This window comes from Podarcis raffonei, chromosome 4 (genome assembly GCF_027172205.1).
Source record: "Podarcis raffonei isolate rPodRaf1 chromosome 4, rPodRaf1.pri, whole genome shotgun sequence".
NCBI lineage: Eukaryota > Metazoa > Chordata > Lepidosauria > Squamata > Lacertidae > Podarcis > Podarcis raffonei.
In genome coordinates this window covers 26,787,678-26,806,091 of record NC_070605.1, presented here as the reverse complement: position 1 = coordinate 26,806,091, position 18,414 = coordinate 26,787,678, and the positions used below count along the sequence as shown (strand labels likewise).

At 41.7% G+C, this 18,414-nt stretch overlaps 1 protein-coding gene across 7 annotated transcripts in view; it reads left to right on the top strand.

Annotated features, from left to right (window-relative positions):
- ATP8A2 (ATPase phospholipid transporting 8A2) overlaps positions 1 to 18,414 on the top strand; it is a 318,241-nt gene that overhangs the window by 219,407 nt on the left and 80,420 nt on the right. For 6 of the 7 annotated variants that reach the window (XM_053385914.1, XM_053385918.1, XM_053385917.1 and 3 more), the window contains 4 exons: positions 1,503 to 1,581; positions 5,821 to 5,882; positions 6,654 to 6,710; positions 11,569 to 11,676. In XM_053385914.1, coding sequence (XP_053241889.1) covers positions 1,503 to 1,581; positions 5,821 to 5,882; positions 6,654 to 6,710; positions 11,569 to 11,676 — 306 coding nt within the window. The remainder of the gene's footprint in view (positions 1 to 1,502; positions 1,582 to 5,820; positions 5,883 to 6,653; positions 6,711 to 11,568; positions 11,677 to 18,414) is intronic. The other variant, XM_053385915.1, reaches the window with a different exon arrangement.

Below are 18,414 nucleotides of genomic sequence, written 5' to 3'. Positions count from 1 at the left end.
CCTTTCCTTAAGGCTTCCACCCCTCAAGAGATTCTGTGAAAATATTGAGATGACTTTATTGTTCCTGTCAGGTTGAGGTTTTAAAAAGATGTTTCAGGGAGATATGCAGGTAAAATTACACTGATGTATTTTCTTTTCATATTTTAGAGAAATTCCTCTTCTCTTAGCCTTCTTGTTTTATTAACCTATTCATACTAACAAAGCTTCAACACTCAAAGCTTTATTTTTTAAACAAAATGTGTATGGTTCAAACAAAGAAAAGTTCTGAGGTGGTGCTCATCAGAGAAGTCTTAAGATTTCAAGGGATGAATGTGAAGCACCAAATGTCCATCTCTCAAGAAAACAAACTTAGGATTGGGATGTTGGGGTTTTATGAAGAAGGGTTGGTGTGTCTTTTGCTCCTGTTAACTTATTTTTCTTCATGGTTATTTGGTGGGGGGGAAAAGTAAAGGCAGCATTTTACTTTCATATTCTGCTAAATGTCTGAACTGGTTGCATGGCTAACTAGAAGCATTCAACATAGTTGTATATAGTTTCATAAAAATAGTTGTATTGTGTAGTAGCACAGGGCATACCCAACAGTCTGATGTGGGGAGATACTTAAGAAATTGGAAAATGGTTTTATAACCCCAATATATTTTTTAACCAATCAAATTTATGACTCCCTTGGTCTTCCCATATGGAGAAACCAGCAGAAAACAAGAATCCAATGTAACATACAAACACATTACTATATTAAAGTGGGGAAAGGATAATAGAAAGAAAGAGAGGAAACATACCTGCAATGATGTTTCCCCTCTGCTAAGAAATTTAATTTCAGAAATGACTGTTTATTTGTTTTCTTACATCTATATCCCATTACTGTGTTCTGTTATGGACTGCAGTCTCTGGGTCTCCATGCAGTAAAAAAAAAACATTAAAAGACAAATAATTTGATAACCCCTCTTCCAAGGGAACTCTGGGAATTGTGGGGGGAATAGGGGCTTCCTAACAACCCTAAATACCCTTAACAAACAACACTTCCCAATGTTTTTTGGGGAAGCCATGACTGCTTAAAGTAGCATAGTGATGCTTTAAATCTACGGTGGTACCTCGGTTTTCGAATGTCTTGGAAGTCAAACGTTTTGGTTTTCAAATGCCAAAAATCAGGAAGTAAATGTTTCCATTTTTGAACGCACTTTGGAAGTCGAACGGCTTGCGCTGAGTTTTTCCCCCAATTTTCTCTATTGAATTTGCAGACTGCCCTTTGTGCCTCGGTTTTTTAATGGTCTTCCGGAACAGATTACGTTCAAAAACTGAGGTACCACTGTATAGCAGATGGGACCTCCATTTGGATTGACGATTTTTGAATTTTAATACTAGCTTTAGTAGTATTGCTTTTAAAAAAGCCTTTAAAATAAAATTTAATGTTTTGTGTGTGTGTAATGAATCATTTGATAGGGAGTTAAACAGCCTTTGAGAGTTTGGTCAGCCCCCCTGACTTTCTTGTTTTGTTTCCTTAGGTGTTCTGGGGTCACTGCATCAATGCTTTGATCCACTCCATCATTCTCTTTTGGTTTCCCTTAAAAGCCCTGGAACATGGTAAGTGCTTCATTCTTTCCTGAATGTCAGCCTTTCTGGCCCAGCTCCAATGTGATTGCGGTTCACAACAGGTTGTTGGGAAATTAATCATGGCAGACAGACCACCAGCCTCTAAGCTCGGACATTTATCAACAGTGACCTTCCAAATCTCCCCTGTTTGCATGCAGCCTTCGGTAGATAGCACTTCCCAACCCCCAGAGATTGTAAGTGTATGATTCAGGGGGTCTTTACATGCAGCTGCATTGATTTAATATTGCTTCACACAACCTTTTGCTCTTTTAATGTGATTATTACAAGGACTGTATATGTAGTAGGCTGATCCTATGAAGACTCCATTTTGTGCTGGCTTTCTGCATGTTATTCCAATTTCTTGAGTGAATGGCTGTCGATAGGAGGAATGTGATAGGAAGTACTTGTTTTGAATACGTCTCCATAAAAATGACCAGTTAACTCAGTGTAATTGAATGTAACCAGAGTTATATGATTACAGTGGTACCTTGGTTTACAACCATAATCTGTTCCAGAGGTCCGTTTGTAAACCAAAACAGGTTGTAACCCAAGGTGCTCTTTTGCCAACGAGGCCTCCCAAAATTTTTTGTCCGTAATCCAAAAAAAAATGGGTTGTAATCCAAAACACACACTTCCGGGTTTGTAATCCAAAACATATGCAAACCAAGACGTATGCAAACCAAGGTACCACTGTATATATAAGCATTTATCCATATTCCTAAACTTCAGGTTTTTCCCCTTTCCATATTGAGAGTCAGCTTTCATGCCAGTCATGAGCTTAATTGTTAGATCCATTTAGAATATTACTGGTTTTAGGATGCCGTCTTGAGATGTGTTGGAGATTTAAATTGGAATCGATAAATAAATAATTTCAAAGACCAACACATTGCCAAGTGAAGAACCCTGGCTGCTTTGCTATTCAGGGAGAGGTGGATATAGATCTTTTATCCCTTTTTATGTTTGAGGGAACACTTTTTAAAACTTCAGATAAAAAGAAATACATCATTCACACTGGTATGTCCTTTAACCTCTTGAGCTCTTTAGGATGCAGTGTGCATACGGGCAATGAAGGAGTGCTTCTGCAGCCTTACAAATAAGTGTTCACAGCACATCCTGACCATCCCTGACAATTGTAGGAAGTTTTTCCTCTTCTTCTTCTTTTTCTTCTTCTTCTTTTGTAGGGCCCTGGGATTCCAAAAGTGCAAGGTCATAATATTACAAAATACAACTTATAGATGCAACTCTGACATTGAAATTCTCCAAATGTACTTAGACTTAACCAGATTTCTTCATGGCATTTAAAAACTTACACACTACATACGTGATTGCATGAGCAACATTCTTCAATTATATCTTATCAGGATAGGCTGGTGATGAGGAGGGATTGGGTGGGAGGGTGGGGATTTGATTCATTCAGCACCTAAAGGAAAACCCACCCAGTTGTCACTTTCTGAAACAAAGGAGAACCAAAACACAGCCACTTTTTTGAAATTTGCACTTCTCTGAATTTTGTGGTGCAGTTCTCAAGCCAAATAAGCTGCACAAAAATGCATATAGTGGGGTAAAGTGTCCCTAAAGATGCATATACTGGTGAAAATAACATACAAAAATGCAATAAATTAAGGAAAATTTGGTTGCAAATGTGTGTGTTAGGCAAAACTGTTTATAAGCACGTGCATGTTAGGATAAATTCATTTCAAAATGCTAATGAATTCTCTGGAGGGCTTTTCACTAATTGATATGGAAACATGGAGAACTTAAGATTGGTAAAGAGAAATAGAGAGAAACCATCTGCCCATCTGCAGTGATGAATATGAGTGCATATGAGTGCCAAAGAAAGAGAGCCCTGCTGTGTCTTTTTCCATGTTTTGGATTCACATTAAGAGTTCTCTGGATCCTGGTCAGTGTGTGAAACGACTCTAGAGCAGAAATGTGGAACCTCTGGCCATACAGATGTTGTTGGACTCCCCTCATCCTCAGCCACCATGGCCATTGACTAGGGATGCCGAAAGCTGCAATCCAGCAATATCTGGAGTGCCACAGGTTCCCCACCCCAGCTGTATTGAATTAATGAATGGATGGGTGGATACATCACCCTGCAGTAAGTTTCTCCATTGCTGCCCTAGAACATAAATAGTTAAAAACACTAGACCCATGTAGCTGATGGAGACTGATGCTGTGACCATGAAGTCGCTAATTCTCAGGGAAGGGGTGTTCACAACCATCCTGAAGGAGGCGATGGTGAGTCACTTTTTGGGGCAAGCTGATTGAGACATTAGTGGCCAGTTCCAAGCATGTTTGGATGAAGCTGATTACCTAGACTCATTTCAGTCTCACTCCCAGCCCAGATATGCCATGGAAATGTCCTTGATCACCCCAATTGACTGCTGCTATCAAGAGAGGGACAAGGGGAATGCAACCCTGTTGGTTCTTCTTTATTTCTCAGCAGTATTCAATATTGACAGGTGTACCCTCCTGGATCAGCTCTGTGGGTTGGGAGCTGGAGGCACCTTTAGGGTGGTTCCACTCTGAATTGCAGGACCAATAACAAAGAGTAACATTGGGAAACGCCTTCTCTGCTCCCCAACACTTTTCTGCTGTGGGGCCCCAAAGGCTACCATTCAATCCCTGATGCTTTTTAATATCTATATGAAGCTGCTGGGGTCTGTCATCTGGTGACTTGGAAGTACCATGTCATCATTGTTGTCCCCTACAGTATCTGTTTTTAAGTGGCAGATTAAAACACATTTATTTTCTCCGCTTTATGGCTTTGGCTGGCACAAGAGACAGATTGCTGCTCAGTTGTCTGGATTTCTTGAGATGTTTATGTCTGAAGTTTGTAGCCCTTGTATTGATTTGGGTGTTTTAATAAATTTTAATGAATTGCTATGCACCACACTGAAAACCTTTAGATCAAAAGGCAGAATGCAAACTTAAAGCATATTAACAGTAATAATAACTATGATAAAATGATAGTTAATGATGAATTTGTTGTCATTATTTCATTCAAGCAAGGGCATAATTCCCTCTTTCAGGCAACAATCACCTTGCAGATTGTGGCTCTAGGTTTCTGCTTTAGATCAGCCTCACCTAGGCAGACGTGTGTCGCTGGCTGCCATGTTGAAGCGAGATGGTTGTGTAATCCTTCTGAATTACAGCCCTTTTTGGATTAATTTGAGAATTCCTACAGCTGCCATGTGTTCCTTTTTTCATAGGAGCCCTTCTTCTTTTTTCCTCAGCAGGAACTAAGCACGAATAAACTTGGCTACTTGAAGTATTGCCAAGTTTGGCACCTCCATATGTTAAATTAACACGTATTCGCCTTTTTTTGTGTACTTACAGACAGGAGAAAGGGTGTTGGAATATAAGATGCCCAGTCCCTTTTCGCCATTAACACCCTCCAATAGCTTTTTAAGATAGCAGCTATATGCACCAAAGGGAGGATTTTTGCTTCTCCTCTCTCTTTTGGTAACCTTTGGGGTAAAAAATATTCCCTCACTTCAAAGGAATCTAAAATAAAAGCACATATAGCAGGACTGCATTTGTATGCAGCACAGTGGCACGAAGATGATGTGGTAACTGGAATTCTTCATCTCCTATAGATATTTTGATTATTCCTTCTTGGCAGGAATCCCCCCTTCTCCTCAAACAACTCCTAATGGTGATGTGTGTGTGTGTACGCTATTTTTGAACATTTAATAGCTTCAGCATTGGCTAAGACAGTCATTACACTATTTGCTTCCAATGTGCTGCCTTTGAAAGAGCTTTGAGAAACCCAGTATGCAAAATTTATCCTCCCTACAAAGAGAAATCCAGGAGACATGTTTCAAAAACACATCAGGCTGTTAAAAGTGCGTTCAGGCTCATGCTGAATGTTTCCTAGTCGCTTGGTTACCTTTCACTACCTTTGCAGAAAGGAATGATGTTGTTCATGCTGCGCCACCAGTTAAATGTGAGCTGGCATGTTTACATACACCTTTCTAATGTTTTTTCCTTAGCTTTCCTTTAATCTGTTTTTTAGCTCGCCCGCTCTCTTTCTCTTCTTAACCCAATCTCCTCTTTAGTTTTAAGGTATTCTGTGAATTGAGATGATATTTTAAAAATTGCTCACGGTTGCATTTTACTTAATTTTGTTCAAGTCATTTGAAAATCTTAAATAGCCTTTTTAAAAACAAGAATATCTCCTTGGGCAAATGAAATATTTAATATTTGTCATCTTCTTTTTTCCAGACGCGGTATTTGCAAGTGGCCAGAGTGTAGACTACCTGTTTGTTGGAAATATAGTTTATACGGTAAGTTGCTAAAATCCAGCTACAATACTGCACATGGTCTTTGTTCATGCGACTAAGCATTTCCCATGAACTGATATTCCCCAGTATATACCACCTCTGACAGTGGAGGCAGAACATAGCCATTGTGGCTGGTAGCCATTGATAACCTTCTCTTCTATGAATTTTTCTAATCTTCTTTTGAAGCCATCCAAGTTGGTTGCCGTCACTACCTCTTGTGGGAGTGAATTCCCCAGTTTTACGATATGTTGCATGAACCTTAACCACATATCCAGGTTCAAACGATATGCTAAGCCAAACCTGGGCTTAGCTGCCATGCTGCACTAAGCTAAAATGACCCAGACGGAGCGAATCACATGTGAGCTCCTCTCTTAGAGCCAGCGTGTTTGCACAGTCCCATTGTTTGACTTACCATCTTGTTCAGACTTGGACCTTGTCCACTTAGCTAAACTGATGCTGAGCATTTCCCAAGATGCCAGTTGTACCCAGGATCTCTAGGCATTCCCATCAGGACATGTGTTACACCATTTTGTAAACAGCTTCCTTAACCTCGCTGCTGTACTCCTGAAATGCATTGAACACACTACAACATTTAAAAGTAAAACGGCACCTGGTTCTTACATTGTTGAGCTGTGATGTGCTTGTGGACATTCCTTAGATTTAACTATTGCTTTCTTTCTGAAAAGCCAGAGAGGACGAAGCAAGTGTGAATGGGAAATGCATGCTGGGATTAAATGTTTTTCCTAACATTTCTCTCTCCCTCTACTTCTGCAGTATGTTGTGGTGACCGTCTGTCTGAAAGCTGGCTTAGAAACCACAGCATGGACAAAAGTAAGTATTAGAAATGTTTCAACCAGCACTCTCCCCTTATTCCTAATATTACTGAGCAAAGAAAAGGAAGGCATCTATTATACAGTGGTACCTCGGGTTAAGTACTTAATTCGTTCCGGAGGTCTGTTCTTAACCTGAAACTGTTCTTAACCTGAAGCACCACTTTAGCTAATCAGAACTATTTCCTATTACAGGGCACAATGCAGTGCCATTTGCCACTGCGTATTATGCTAGTACATGCAGTCTACGAGAGACTACTGCACTATGGCCTCTGGTGTAGTGGGTAAAATTTTGCAGCACTGGCATCGCTGCAGCTTAACTGAACAAGGGTAGGGGAGCAAGGCGACTGCAAGGACAGTGGTGCGCAGACACACAAGTGTGAATGTTAGATTGGGCTCCTCCAGTGTGTCCATACAGCCTTGCCTTGCCCATTGCCCTTCCCTAGCCCTGTGCAGTGAGCTGCAGCAATACCAATGTCAGAAGTGCAACTTCACTGCTCTGCCTCACTACACTGGCCACTACCAATTACATATAACACATCCCCACTGGAAAAAAAGGATATCTTGGTGTATGCCTAGGTGAATGCTAAACTTCCCAGGTTTTCTGCTCTGATGACACGGAAGGGGGATGCAGTTAATTTGTGCATAACTTGGGATCACTTATGGAAATTAGTAGCATCCTAACTCCCTTCAGCATACCATAACAGGGAAATAAAAATGTGGTAAATGGTGTGTTTGTGTATGTGCTTATGAGTGGAAGAGGAATTTGAGCTGGCGGTATGAAACCAGGAGGTGAGGTGTTTTCCTGGGTTATTTATCATATTGAATTTGGGGGAAAGATGTGGCATAGCAAGTATGTGACACAACTGCATTGCTCCCTGCCCTTTCCACAATGGAGGGTGAACCTCAAGGAAAATGAAATATCTTTCATATAAGTCCTTGTGCATTGCTTTCAAATGTAGTCTAACCAGCCTAAGCCCACGCTTTCGAAAAGTTTATTTGTGTACAAATCATATTACTTACGTATACAGTGCCTTTTTAATTCTTACTAAATGCTGAATAGCATGATGCTTCTCTTATCTAATTCCACTCCTCATGACTGAAAATACAACAGTTACTGACCTTCTGCTATCAGGACTCAGCCCAAAAAGGCTCTGGTGAAGCATTTGGAAACACACACACACACACACACACAGAGAGAGAGAGAGAGAGAGAGAGAGAGAGAGAGAGAGAGAGAGAAGAATTTTGGGGAGCATTTTTTAAAAACAAAACAAAACACTTTGGTGTTTTTCCTTTTCTTTTTTAAAAACTTGATATGTAGGTGTGCTTCCTTCATGCTTTTTTTTTTTCAAGTTGCCTTTTCTTCTAAGCCCACTTCCCAGTCTCTCACACACCATTTCTGGCAAGCCTTATTGTTTCAGCTGTGGCTTACTCACTCTGGGAAAGACTTCCTCCCAGCACTTGAGAAGTATTGAGAGCGTGCCATCGACTTAAGCCTCACCTCCATCATCGGGTGGATTGGTTACATTCAGTTTAGTCTCAGGGGTGAGAAACTCTCGCTGCTGAATGAGAAGATAGGATAGAGGGAAATGAAACGCTTGGATAAATAAATTCGGGGGGGGGGAGCGCACAGTAGCCGTTGCTCAATGCAGCAGAGAAGAAAGGTCTCCAGTTGTTTGCATGTTCTTCGACATGCACGGAAGTTCAGAACTGTTTGCTATTATGCTGGAGCAAAACAGCGCCCTTTGCCACGGCGCATTGTGCAACTACATGCAGTCTATGAAAAGCTACTGGGCCGCAAAGGCTGATACATTAGGACAAATGGGGCACTGCCTCACCAACCTCAGCCTGCCCTTAGCCTCCACTTCCTGCTTACAACCAGCCTAGGATGTGACTCTACCTGTCCGCTTCCTCCTCCTCAGTGTCAGAGTTGCCCTTGCAGAACTCAGCCAGAAGGAGGATGGGGACAAAGTTACACCTAGTTGGCTCTGGCTGTCATTGACCAAGGCTTCAGCTCCACCTTCTGTGGGTCTCCTTGCCTTCCGTTCCTGCCTGTCCCAACAGGCCCCTTCTGTGCCAACTCTTAAATGCCTGTTAAAAAACCTTTTTCTGTTCTGCCAGGCCTTTACAGGCAATTAAGACTACATCCTTCCCCAATGGTTAGCTGATGCCTGTTTTTAACATTTTTGTGGCTTTTTATGGTATCTCGCTGCAACGGTAGCTTGCTGCGACTTGTTTGCCAAGCATTATGAGGATAAAATCACTTGCATCCAACAAGATGTTGACTCCACCGTTACAGCAGATGAATATTGATAATAATAATAACAACAACAACAACAATAACAACAATAATAATAATTTATACCCCGCCTATCTGGCTGGGTTTCCCCAGCCACTCTGGGCTGCTTCCAACAAAATATTAAAAAAAAAAAGACATCAAACATTAAAAACTTCCCTAAACAGGGCTGCCTTCAGATGTCTTCTAAAAGTCAGATAGTTTATTTCCTTGACATCTGATGGGAGGGCGCTCCACAGGGCGGGCGCCACCACCGAGAAGGCCCTCTGCCTGGTTCCCTGTAACCTCGCTTCTCACAGTGAGGGAACTGCCAGAAGACCCTCGGCGCTGGACCTCAGTGTCCGGGCTGAATGATGGAGGTGTAGACGACAGGGGGTGGAGAAGCATCCAGAGCAGTCAAGTCCTTCTATATTGGAGGAGTTTCAGTTAGTAAGGCTTGAGGGTGTGGTCAAGGTGCCTGGATTGGTCAGGGCAATGACCACTTGTGCTCTGGACTCTTGCCCCTCTGGGCTGATAACAACTAGTAGGGAGGGGACATCCCTGGGCCAGGGATGTGATTAATGCCTCCTTGCGAGAGGAGGTGGTCCCTGCTTGCTTAAAGAAAGCAGTTGACTCTGCCTGTCATCATCTCTGGCTCCACCCACTGTTGGTGTTCCAGCCAATGGGATGCCAGTCTAAACTTCTGTTAACTCATAGCGGATTTCCTGCATTTGGGAGGGTCTGGATATGATGACCTTTGAGGTCACCTTTGCCCCCAACTCTGTGATTCTGCTACTGAATAGACATAGGATTGCACTGCGGGAATTTCCAGAATTGAAAGAAATGTGTGTGGTTTCTTAATTGTCAATTTTTACTGTGTTGTAGTGATTGGGGTTTTGTATGTTTTAGCAGTTTTACTCCTTAATCATGATGGTGATTTTGATTTAGTTTACTATCGTTAAAAACTTTGGGAACCGTTTTCAGGGAGGAATTGTTTTCAAAGCTCAGAAACTGTCCGAGGGCATTAAAAATAAACAAAGCTTCATGTGGGTCCCATGTGGTCCATTCGATGAAGAACACTTGTTTTCAAAATACTTTTTTTAAAAAATGAAAACAAGTATTGCTATTATTCTTCCAAACATACTTTAAGGGGAAGAGACAGCAAACATTCTGCTGCTTAATGCTTTTTACCATTCCAAAAATTAACACCAAAGCCAAAGTACGATATAGACATACTTGAACCAAAAAAAGGGAAAGAAAAACTTGGTGTCAAAAATGTTTTCTGTATTTCCAAAGATTAACACAAAAGCCAGAGTGACGTGTGTGTGTGTGTGTGTGTGTGTGTGTGTGTGTGTCTTATAAATATTCAAAATACAGATATTTCCCTGATATCCACGTGTAATTCTGGGTATGTTCCAAAGCACACTGGTTTGGATTGAGTTTAAATTTATTGCATTTACATTTCTAAATTGCATTTCTATATCCCACTTTACCTATGGTCAGCTTATCACTGCTCCTTACCGGGTGTAGGGCAGGGGTTAGAGGAGGAGCGTTAGTGCACCAGCAAGTTCAGTGTGGTACACACACAGCTGGGAACACTGGACTGGCTCTGCCAGTGCACTTAACCCAGTGGTTCACAAAGCATACAGTACCACCTGGGGCATGAGATTGCCTGGGGTGGGGTTGCGAAGAGTCAATGAGGTGGCTAGAGGGCACTGGAAGTGTACATTTCTATCAGACGTTGAAAAGCTGGGATCACTGGATCAAGTTCATCAGTCTCGTTGCATTAATTAAACTACAGTGGTACTTTGGTTTAAGAACAGCTTAGTTTATGAACAACTTGGATTGAGAATGCTGCAAACCTGGAAGTAGGTGTTTTGGTTTGTGAACTTTGCCTTGGAATAAGAACATGTTTCACTTCCTGTTGAGTGTTTTCCATTTGTACATTGAGTCCCCCGCTGCTATAGGAAAGCACGCCTTGGTTTAAGAATGCTTTAGTTTAAGAACGGACTTCCGGAACGGATTAAGTTCGTAAACCAAGGTACCACTGTATAAAGTTTTGAATAAATGTGCAATTAATGGTCACAGTTTTGGATTTTATTGTGTTATCCTTGGTGGGTCGTGCTAAGCGTAATGCTGAATAATTCTTTTCATGGGAGGCACTGGGGGATGAGGCTGTGGAACCAAGGGAGCAATGACCCATAAATGTTTGGGAACCTTACTGCCATCTCTTCCACTAGGGGCTGGGTGAATTCTACCTCTGCTGCCTCCTACCTTGTCCCTCTGAGCTAGATTCTTGGAGACAGGGGAACGTGGTTGGTTAGGGCTTTGTTTTGTTTTTAAATGCCTGGGATAAGCTAGCTTTGAAAGCAATGTGCTGCATTTCACAGAGAAAGGCTTTTAACACAGGATTCTTCCAAGCCGTTTAATCAATCTTGCTGCTGGCTGAAAATAAAGCGTGTTAGACAGCCCGGAGTGAGACTGACAAAAGCCTTAGGTGGAAGTAAAATAATACCTGAGAGTCAAGTGTGGGGGCAGGAGGAGGCTGTGCTGTGTGTCTTCATTTGTTTCTCTTTCCCTGCAGTTCAGTCACTTGGCTGTTTGGGGAAGCATGCTGCTCTGGCTGGTCTTCTTCGGAGTCTACTCCACCATCTGGCCCATCATTCCGATTGCACCAGACATGCTGGGGCAGGTCAGTCCTTGGGTTCCACAGTGGCAAAAGAGCACATTTGTGTGTGTGTGTGTTCTCAGGAGCAAATATACTTTGAGAAGTGGATAGTTTAGAGCTCCCAATTAGATCATCCACATTTAAGTAAGCTGTTGGGTTGTGGGTTTGTTTTTGCTTTCAAAAGGATTGCTCTACTCTGAGGTTACTTGAACTTTGTTTTAAAAAATATCCTTGATGTGCAAAGTTATGCACTTCTTTTTTTAAAAAATCAATCGATTACATGAGATCTAAATCAAAGTAGGCCGTAACTTTTCTCCACCCTATTTTTTAATATTAATATTTTGTTAAGGTGGTATCAGTTAAAAGAAATAAAGAACGTTTTTCCACCCTAGATGAACAGGCAAAATATCATGATCCTATGCACGTATACACAGGAATAAATCCATGGTATTTAGTGGGACTCCAACCTGGGTGAAAGGGCTTGATTGCACAATCCTAAACATGTCTACTCAGAAGTAAATCCACGGTATTCACTGGGACTTATTCCCAGTAAAGTTTGCACAGGATTGTAGCTGACATCACCACAGACATCATTGTTGTCCTTCAACACTGGTTAGTTCTATTGGTATACAGTACAAATTAAAAGTGCACCAGATGTAATCACTATGACTGTGGCTAGTTAAAGAAATATTAGTCCAAATAAATGAGTTTTAATCGGCTGATTAATGTATTATACCCACATTAGTCTGACTGTGACTGAAGCAGTAGTCTTGAAGGGAGAAAATACATTTTAGAAGAGTCACTCCTTCCTCCGTGTTAGTGAAAGAGCAACTACTTTTCTAAGATGGTGTCCACTATCTGCAATTTTTAATAAGTACTTGGTATTATTATTGTTGCTGTTGTTGTTGTGTTACCTGATCAATCTAGGTGTTGATTTAGTTGCTTGACAAGTTTTTAATCAATGATCCGAATTGATTGATAAATGTTGCACCCCTAGTGTAAACCCCTAATGTTGCACCCACAGTACAAATGTTGCTGAAAGAAACGGTAATGGAAGTACAAAAAGGCAAAGTTGGGTGCCATCGCTGCTCTTTTTCATTTGAAGCCTCCTTTGAAAATGCATTTCACCTAGGCAGGATATTGCGGTTCTGGTGGGTAGAATCCTGGGCGATATGTTCAACATCAGACACATGCATTTCTCCCAGTTACGAGCATGCATCTGTGATCAGGATTTGGCCATACATTAATCCTTTCCAGTGCTCCCCCCCCCCTAGAAAAATAGGTACTCACCATGAAGTTGTTACAGTAAGTGCCACACGTTTTAACAAAAGAAAAAGAGGTGCTGTTACTGCGTACCCTTGAGGACCCCCTGAAAAAAGGCACCAATCCTCTCCATATATGATTTTCTGTTTTGCGGTTTCTTTTACAGAATACCATTTGCAAACTAAATGCTTACTAAAGCCACATTACATATCATTTCTGATTAAGTACCCAGTTTTTCCGGTATTCTTTTTCTCTGACTTGTCTAAGGGGCTGGAAATATATCTGTAAAATAAATTACTGGATTACCATATCCAAAAGGGAGTACTTACCCTTCAAATGTTAGTGAGGTTTTGGATTTGTTCCTTCGACATCTATTGAGTTCCAGGTGGTGAAATTCTCCCCTTCGGTGCCATGAGTTCTACCTTTGGAGAATGGGATGTGGGGGGCAATAATGAGCCTGTCAAAACCACTCAAGAGTCTGATGGGAATGTGAAAAATAGGAGACTCTGGGGATATATGTGTGTATGTGTGTATTTAATAAATGAAAGGTGAAATACTACAGGGAGTAAACCCAAATGAAAAATGTGTCATTCTAGCAAGATAGGACCAGGACAACATTTAAATGTAAAGAAATGCACTAATATATATATATATATATATATATATATATATATATATATATATATTTCACTTGGTGGTATTCTTGTCCCGTTGGTGAAATGTTTTGTGCTAGCAGGATGTTGACAGCAAGAAAACACATAAGCAAGTTGCTGGTAACTTTATTGCACAGTAGATTTTGCAATCTGTTCCTCTGTGGGTTTCTGCTAGTGCAGTTGTTGCACAGCTTAGCAGATGGAGGAGGCAACCCTCCCCTTGAGATCTCTGGTAAGCAGATTTGTGGGTTCCTGTAGCACAGTGGGAGCAGGTGCTTTGTATGTAGAAGGTCCAGGTTCAGTTTCCAGCATTGTCAGGTAAAACTTACAAAGAATCCATGCTGAAAGTTTAGCTGCCATTCAACATCTTCAGGTACAGCTGGGAAGAACTTGGAGAGCTAGCTGGATGGAGCTGAGCTGTTCTGCCTTGGTGTTAGGGAGCTTTCTTTTACGTCTGCTAACTGGCTGTTTCCTACACCTCCTGTCCAAATATGCTGGAGAGAAGAGTAGTTCTGTATCAGTACCATCCGGGGAGAAGAGCAGTTCTAGTGAACCAAGCAAATTAATTTTAAGAAAAACCCATTCCTGTGTATTAGAAAATACTCTAAAGACAGTTTAAACGTAAAGGGACCCCTGCCCATTAGGTCCAGTTGTGGCCGACTCTGGGGTTGTGGCGCTCATCTCGCTTTATTGACTGAGGGAGCCGGCGTACAGCTTCCGGGTCATGTGGCCAGCATGACTAAGCCACTTCTGGTGAACCAGAGCAGCACATGGAAACGCCGTTTACCTTCCTGCTGGAGCAGTACCTATTTATCTACTTGCACCTTGACGTGCTTTCGAACTGCTAGGTTGGCAGGAGCAGGGACCAAGCAACAGGAGATCACCCTGTCGCGGGGATTCGAACTGCCAACCTTCTGATCAGCAAGTCCTAAGCTCTGTGGTTTAACCCACAGCGCCACCCACGTCCCTTTGTAAGGTTACTTATCCTGTAATTCCATCTAATAAACAAGAGAAACTCTGCAGCCATTCTCTATTAAATCTGGTCGCAGTCTAATAAATATTTCATTGTGTTGCAGTATAAGACAGGGGATGCTGCAAGAGATTGCCATGGACAGCTTGATTGCTGTGGACAGCTTTCAAGGGTGAGGAGAGAGAGTGACAGCTGACAGGACAAGGGTCTGCCAGCCTGCTTATGACGAACAGAGACAAAACCAAATTCCTTAGACGGCATTCCATGGCATCTTCATTATGCTCTGTTGTGCTATTTGCATCACCAGTTCTATTTCAAATTTCCATAAATAAGGCTGAAATTTGATTAGCAGAACTATGAAGCATATTTTGCAGCCCAAGAACGGTGGGCTCATAATGCCCCTGCAAATAGGTCAGCTTTTAATACAGGGATGAGGAAAGTGAGGGCTTGCTGATGGAATCCTGCTTTTATTTAGATCTTTGCTGAATATTCTACAGTTTTAATTTCAAGTTAATCATAGCTGTTTTGCTGGGCAGGAATAATTGAACCCCCATTTTTAATTGTGAAGATGTTTACCTTTCCCTCATCGATTCAATACCATTGTTTCCCATGGATGTTGCTTCTTCTTTCTTGGATCATGGATCATAAGAACATCAGAAGAACCTTGCCGGATCAAGTCAAAGCTCATCAGCTCCTGCATCTTATTCTCTCAGTGGCCAACCAGATCTGTAGGAAGCCCACAAACAGGATCTAAGTGCAACAGCGCTCTCTCCACAGGATTTCCAGCAATACTGCCTCTTAACAGTGGAGGTAGATCATTTGGAGAACCAGATATCATGTTATGAACAGGATGTAGTCATAATCCTGCATATCCAATCAGTTTTGACTAAATGATGATGTCCCTGAGGGCCATTCAGGGAAGAACTAGTCAGGACAACACAAATGAATGTGCCATCATTTATCCAGAAGCCTCAAAAACTGTCCAAATATGGGAGACGTTACCCAACAATGCTGGAAAAAAATTGTGAAAACCTGTGAGTAATTTGAGCTGAGCCCTAATTTTATTGCAGCTACATTGGGGGGGGGGGAATCTGACACAATTGTGGTTAAACATCTGCTCCAACACAAGACCCAGGTCCCAAAGTAAAGAATACAGTGCTAATAGCATTGAGTTTCTGTGTGAATATTTCAACAAAATGTTTTTCTAGTTAAAAAATGTAATTTAATACTCATTGGATTTCCCGAAACAAATGATGTCTTGAGATATGGCATTAAAGCCTCACTGGGGCTAAGGCAATATTTTATATTATTTTCATTCCAACCACAAGAATTAACACTATGTGTGATTGAATGAGGTCATTAATGTAGCCCAGTATTGTAGCACTGTGTTCCTAGATCGGTAATCAATTACCAGATACGTTAAAAGGCTGCTCATCGTCTAATCAAGAATGAAGAAGCGATTGGGGAGAAAGGGATTCTGTCCAAACATACAGAGCACTTGGAGCGTTCATATTCCTTTCAAGAATTCCACTCCATCATTGAAATGTCAGGATTTGGCTTCCAGGACTTTACACAGCAAGTGAAGCAGAGTTTTAAAATCCAAGTCCTCTGAAAGGAGGCTCATAAAAATTAGATGGAGGAGGTGGGATGTATAAAAGCCGCATCAACTTTCAAGACGGTTCTTGCAAAATCTATTACTGATATACAAAACCAACTGCACTGAGCCCATGATAGTCCACAGCTGAGAAAGAAAAATGGCTTCTCTTCCTCAGAGACAGAACATTCCCAATACTAGATGTATTCTATAGTAATATTCAAGGGAGAAAGTCTTAAAAGCAAGACAGGAAGCAGACACCTTGGGGTATATTCTGGTGGTTCTCTTTAAAGCCCTAAATCAGGAGTAGCCAAGATGGTGCCTTTCATATGTTGTGGACTACAACTCCCATCATCTCTGCCCATGGGCTGTGCTATAGCTGGAGCAGATGACAGTTGCAGTCCACAGCATTTGTGATGTCTACCCCTGTGCTAAATGACTGGGGACGCAAAATACCCAAATCCTTGCATATTGCCCTGCCTGTGTTTTAAGACCTTCAGCTGAGGACCTCCTCAGAGCACTATCCATTGCTGAAATGTGTGATATACATGCTTTAATCACAGAGCCTTTTCCGCTGCGGTGCCCCAGGTTTGGCATATCCATGACTCAAGTGGTGAGGTTAACTGAAATATCTGGAAAACTGCCTCCTTCCCTATAGACCCTATCAGGTGTAAGGCTGGCAGAGAGGACCCTCTCAGTAGTTCTGCCACCCTCAAGGGATTTCTCTGTGGCAGCTCCTAAATTGTAGAATTCCCTCTCCACAGAGGCACATCTAGCTAAAGATGTAAATATTTACCCCAAAATAGACAGGCAGACAGATTGGGGCCTACCCTATTCCTTTGACTGTTTCTTGTTTTAAACTGATAATAGCAGTGTTGTGTTTTCAAACTATTGTAACCAACCCTGGAATCTTATGGTTAAGGATAGGTAAGGACTTGAATAAATAATCATTATCATCATGGCATATTTTGGGTGCCAGATTAAGACATTCAGGTTTTCCCAGGCAATCTGAAGGGATTACATTTCTTTTCAGTCTGCTTTAAACAGAAAGGAAAAGGCTATTATCTTTTAGTTTGTATTGTTTTATGATGGACTTTGTTTTTACTGTGTTTTTGTTGCTGTTTTTGATCTGTTTGACTGAAGGACAATTTAGAAATCTTTAAAAAATAAACAAATATCCTAAAGCAGGAGTGGAAAACCTGTGGCTCTCCTGGTGTTATTCGACTACATTTCCCATAATTCCTGGCCATTGGCCATCCTGGTTGGGGCTTAAGGGAGTTGAAATCCACTAACATCTTGGAGGGCCACAGGTTCTCCATGCCTGTTCAGGGAAACTCTCATGAGAAAGAACCCATTTAGAAATGATAGCCTAGCCCAGTGGTTTTCAAAGGGTATGCCATGTAGGAGAGGAGAGGATGGCGAGTGTGGTGGGAAGATTCAAGGACAACCAAACAAACATTTAAACATTTCATTGTACAGTGGTACTTCGGGTTACAAACACTTCGGGTTACAGACTCCGCTAACCCGAAAGTAGTACCTCGGGTTAAGAACTTTACCTCAAGATGAGAACATAAATTGCTCGCCGGCAGCAGGAGGCCTCATTAGCTAAAGTGGTACCTCAGGTTAAGAACGGACCTCCAGAACGAATTAAGTTCGTAACCAGAGGTACCACTGTAGTGTAGTGTACAGTGGTACCTCGGGTTACATATGCTTCAGGTTACATACGCTTCAGGTTACAGACTCCACTAACCCAGAAATATTACCTCGGGTTAAGAACTTTGCTTCAGGATGAGAACAGAAATCGTGCTTCGGCGGCGCAGCAGCAGCAGGAGGCCCCATTAGCTAAAGTGGTGCTTCAGGTTAAGAACAATTTCAAGTTAAGTACGGACCTCCGGAACGAAATAAGTACTTAACCCAAGGTAAAATTGGTGTGGCGCTAGCAGATTTTTATTCTTAAAGCGTGGCCCAGAGAAGAAAGTTTGAGAACCACTAACCTAGCCAGTAAATGGAATAGAACTAGCTAGAGCTAGACAACAGGGTCAGAAGCCTCAGATTTCAGGTCTTAAAGTGATTCCCAGCTGAGATCAAGAACTATTTCCCCATCTTACCCTTCCCTTTGTGTGTTGATAGAGCTGCTGAGTTAGGCGCTCCATGAGAGCTTTAAGCTTCTCTTTGAAGCTTCTGACATGAGCCATCATGGAAGACAGGATACAAAATTAGATGAACCATTAATATGTTCTGGTTTGGTAATTCTCGTTTCCCTTTCTTAGTACAAGCTTCTC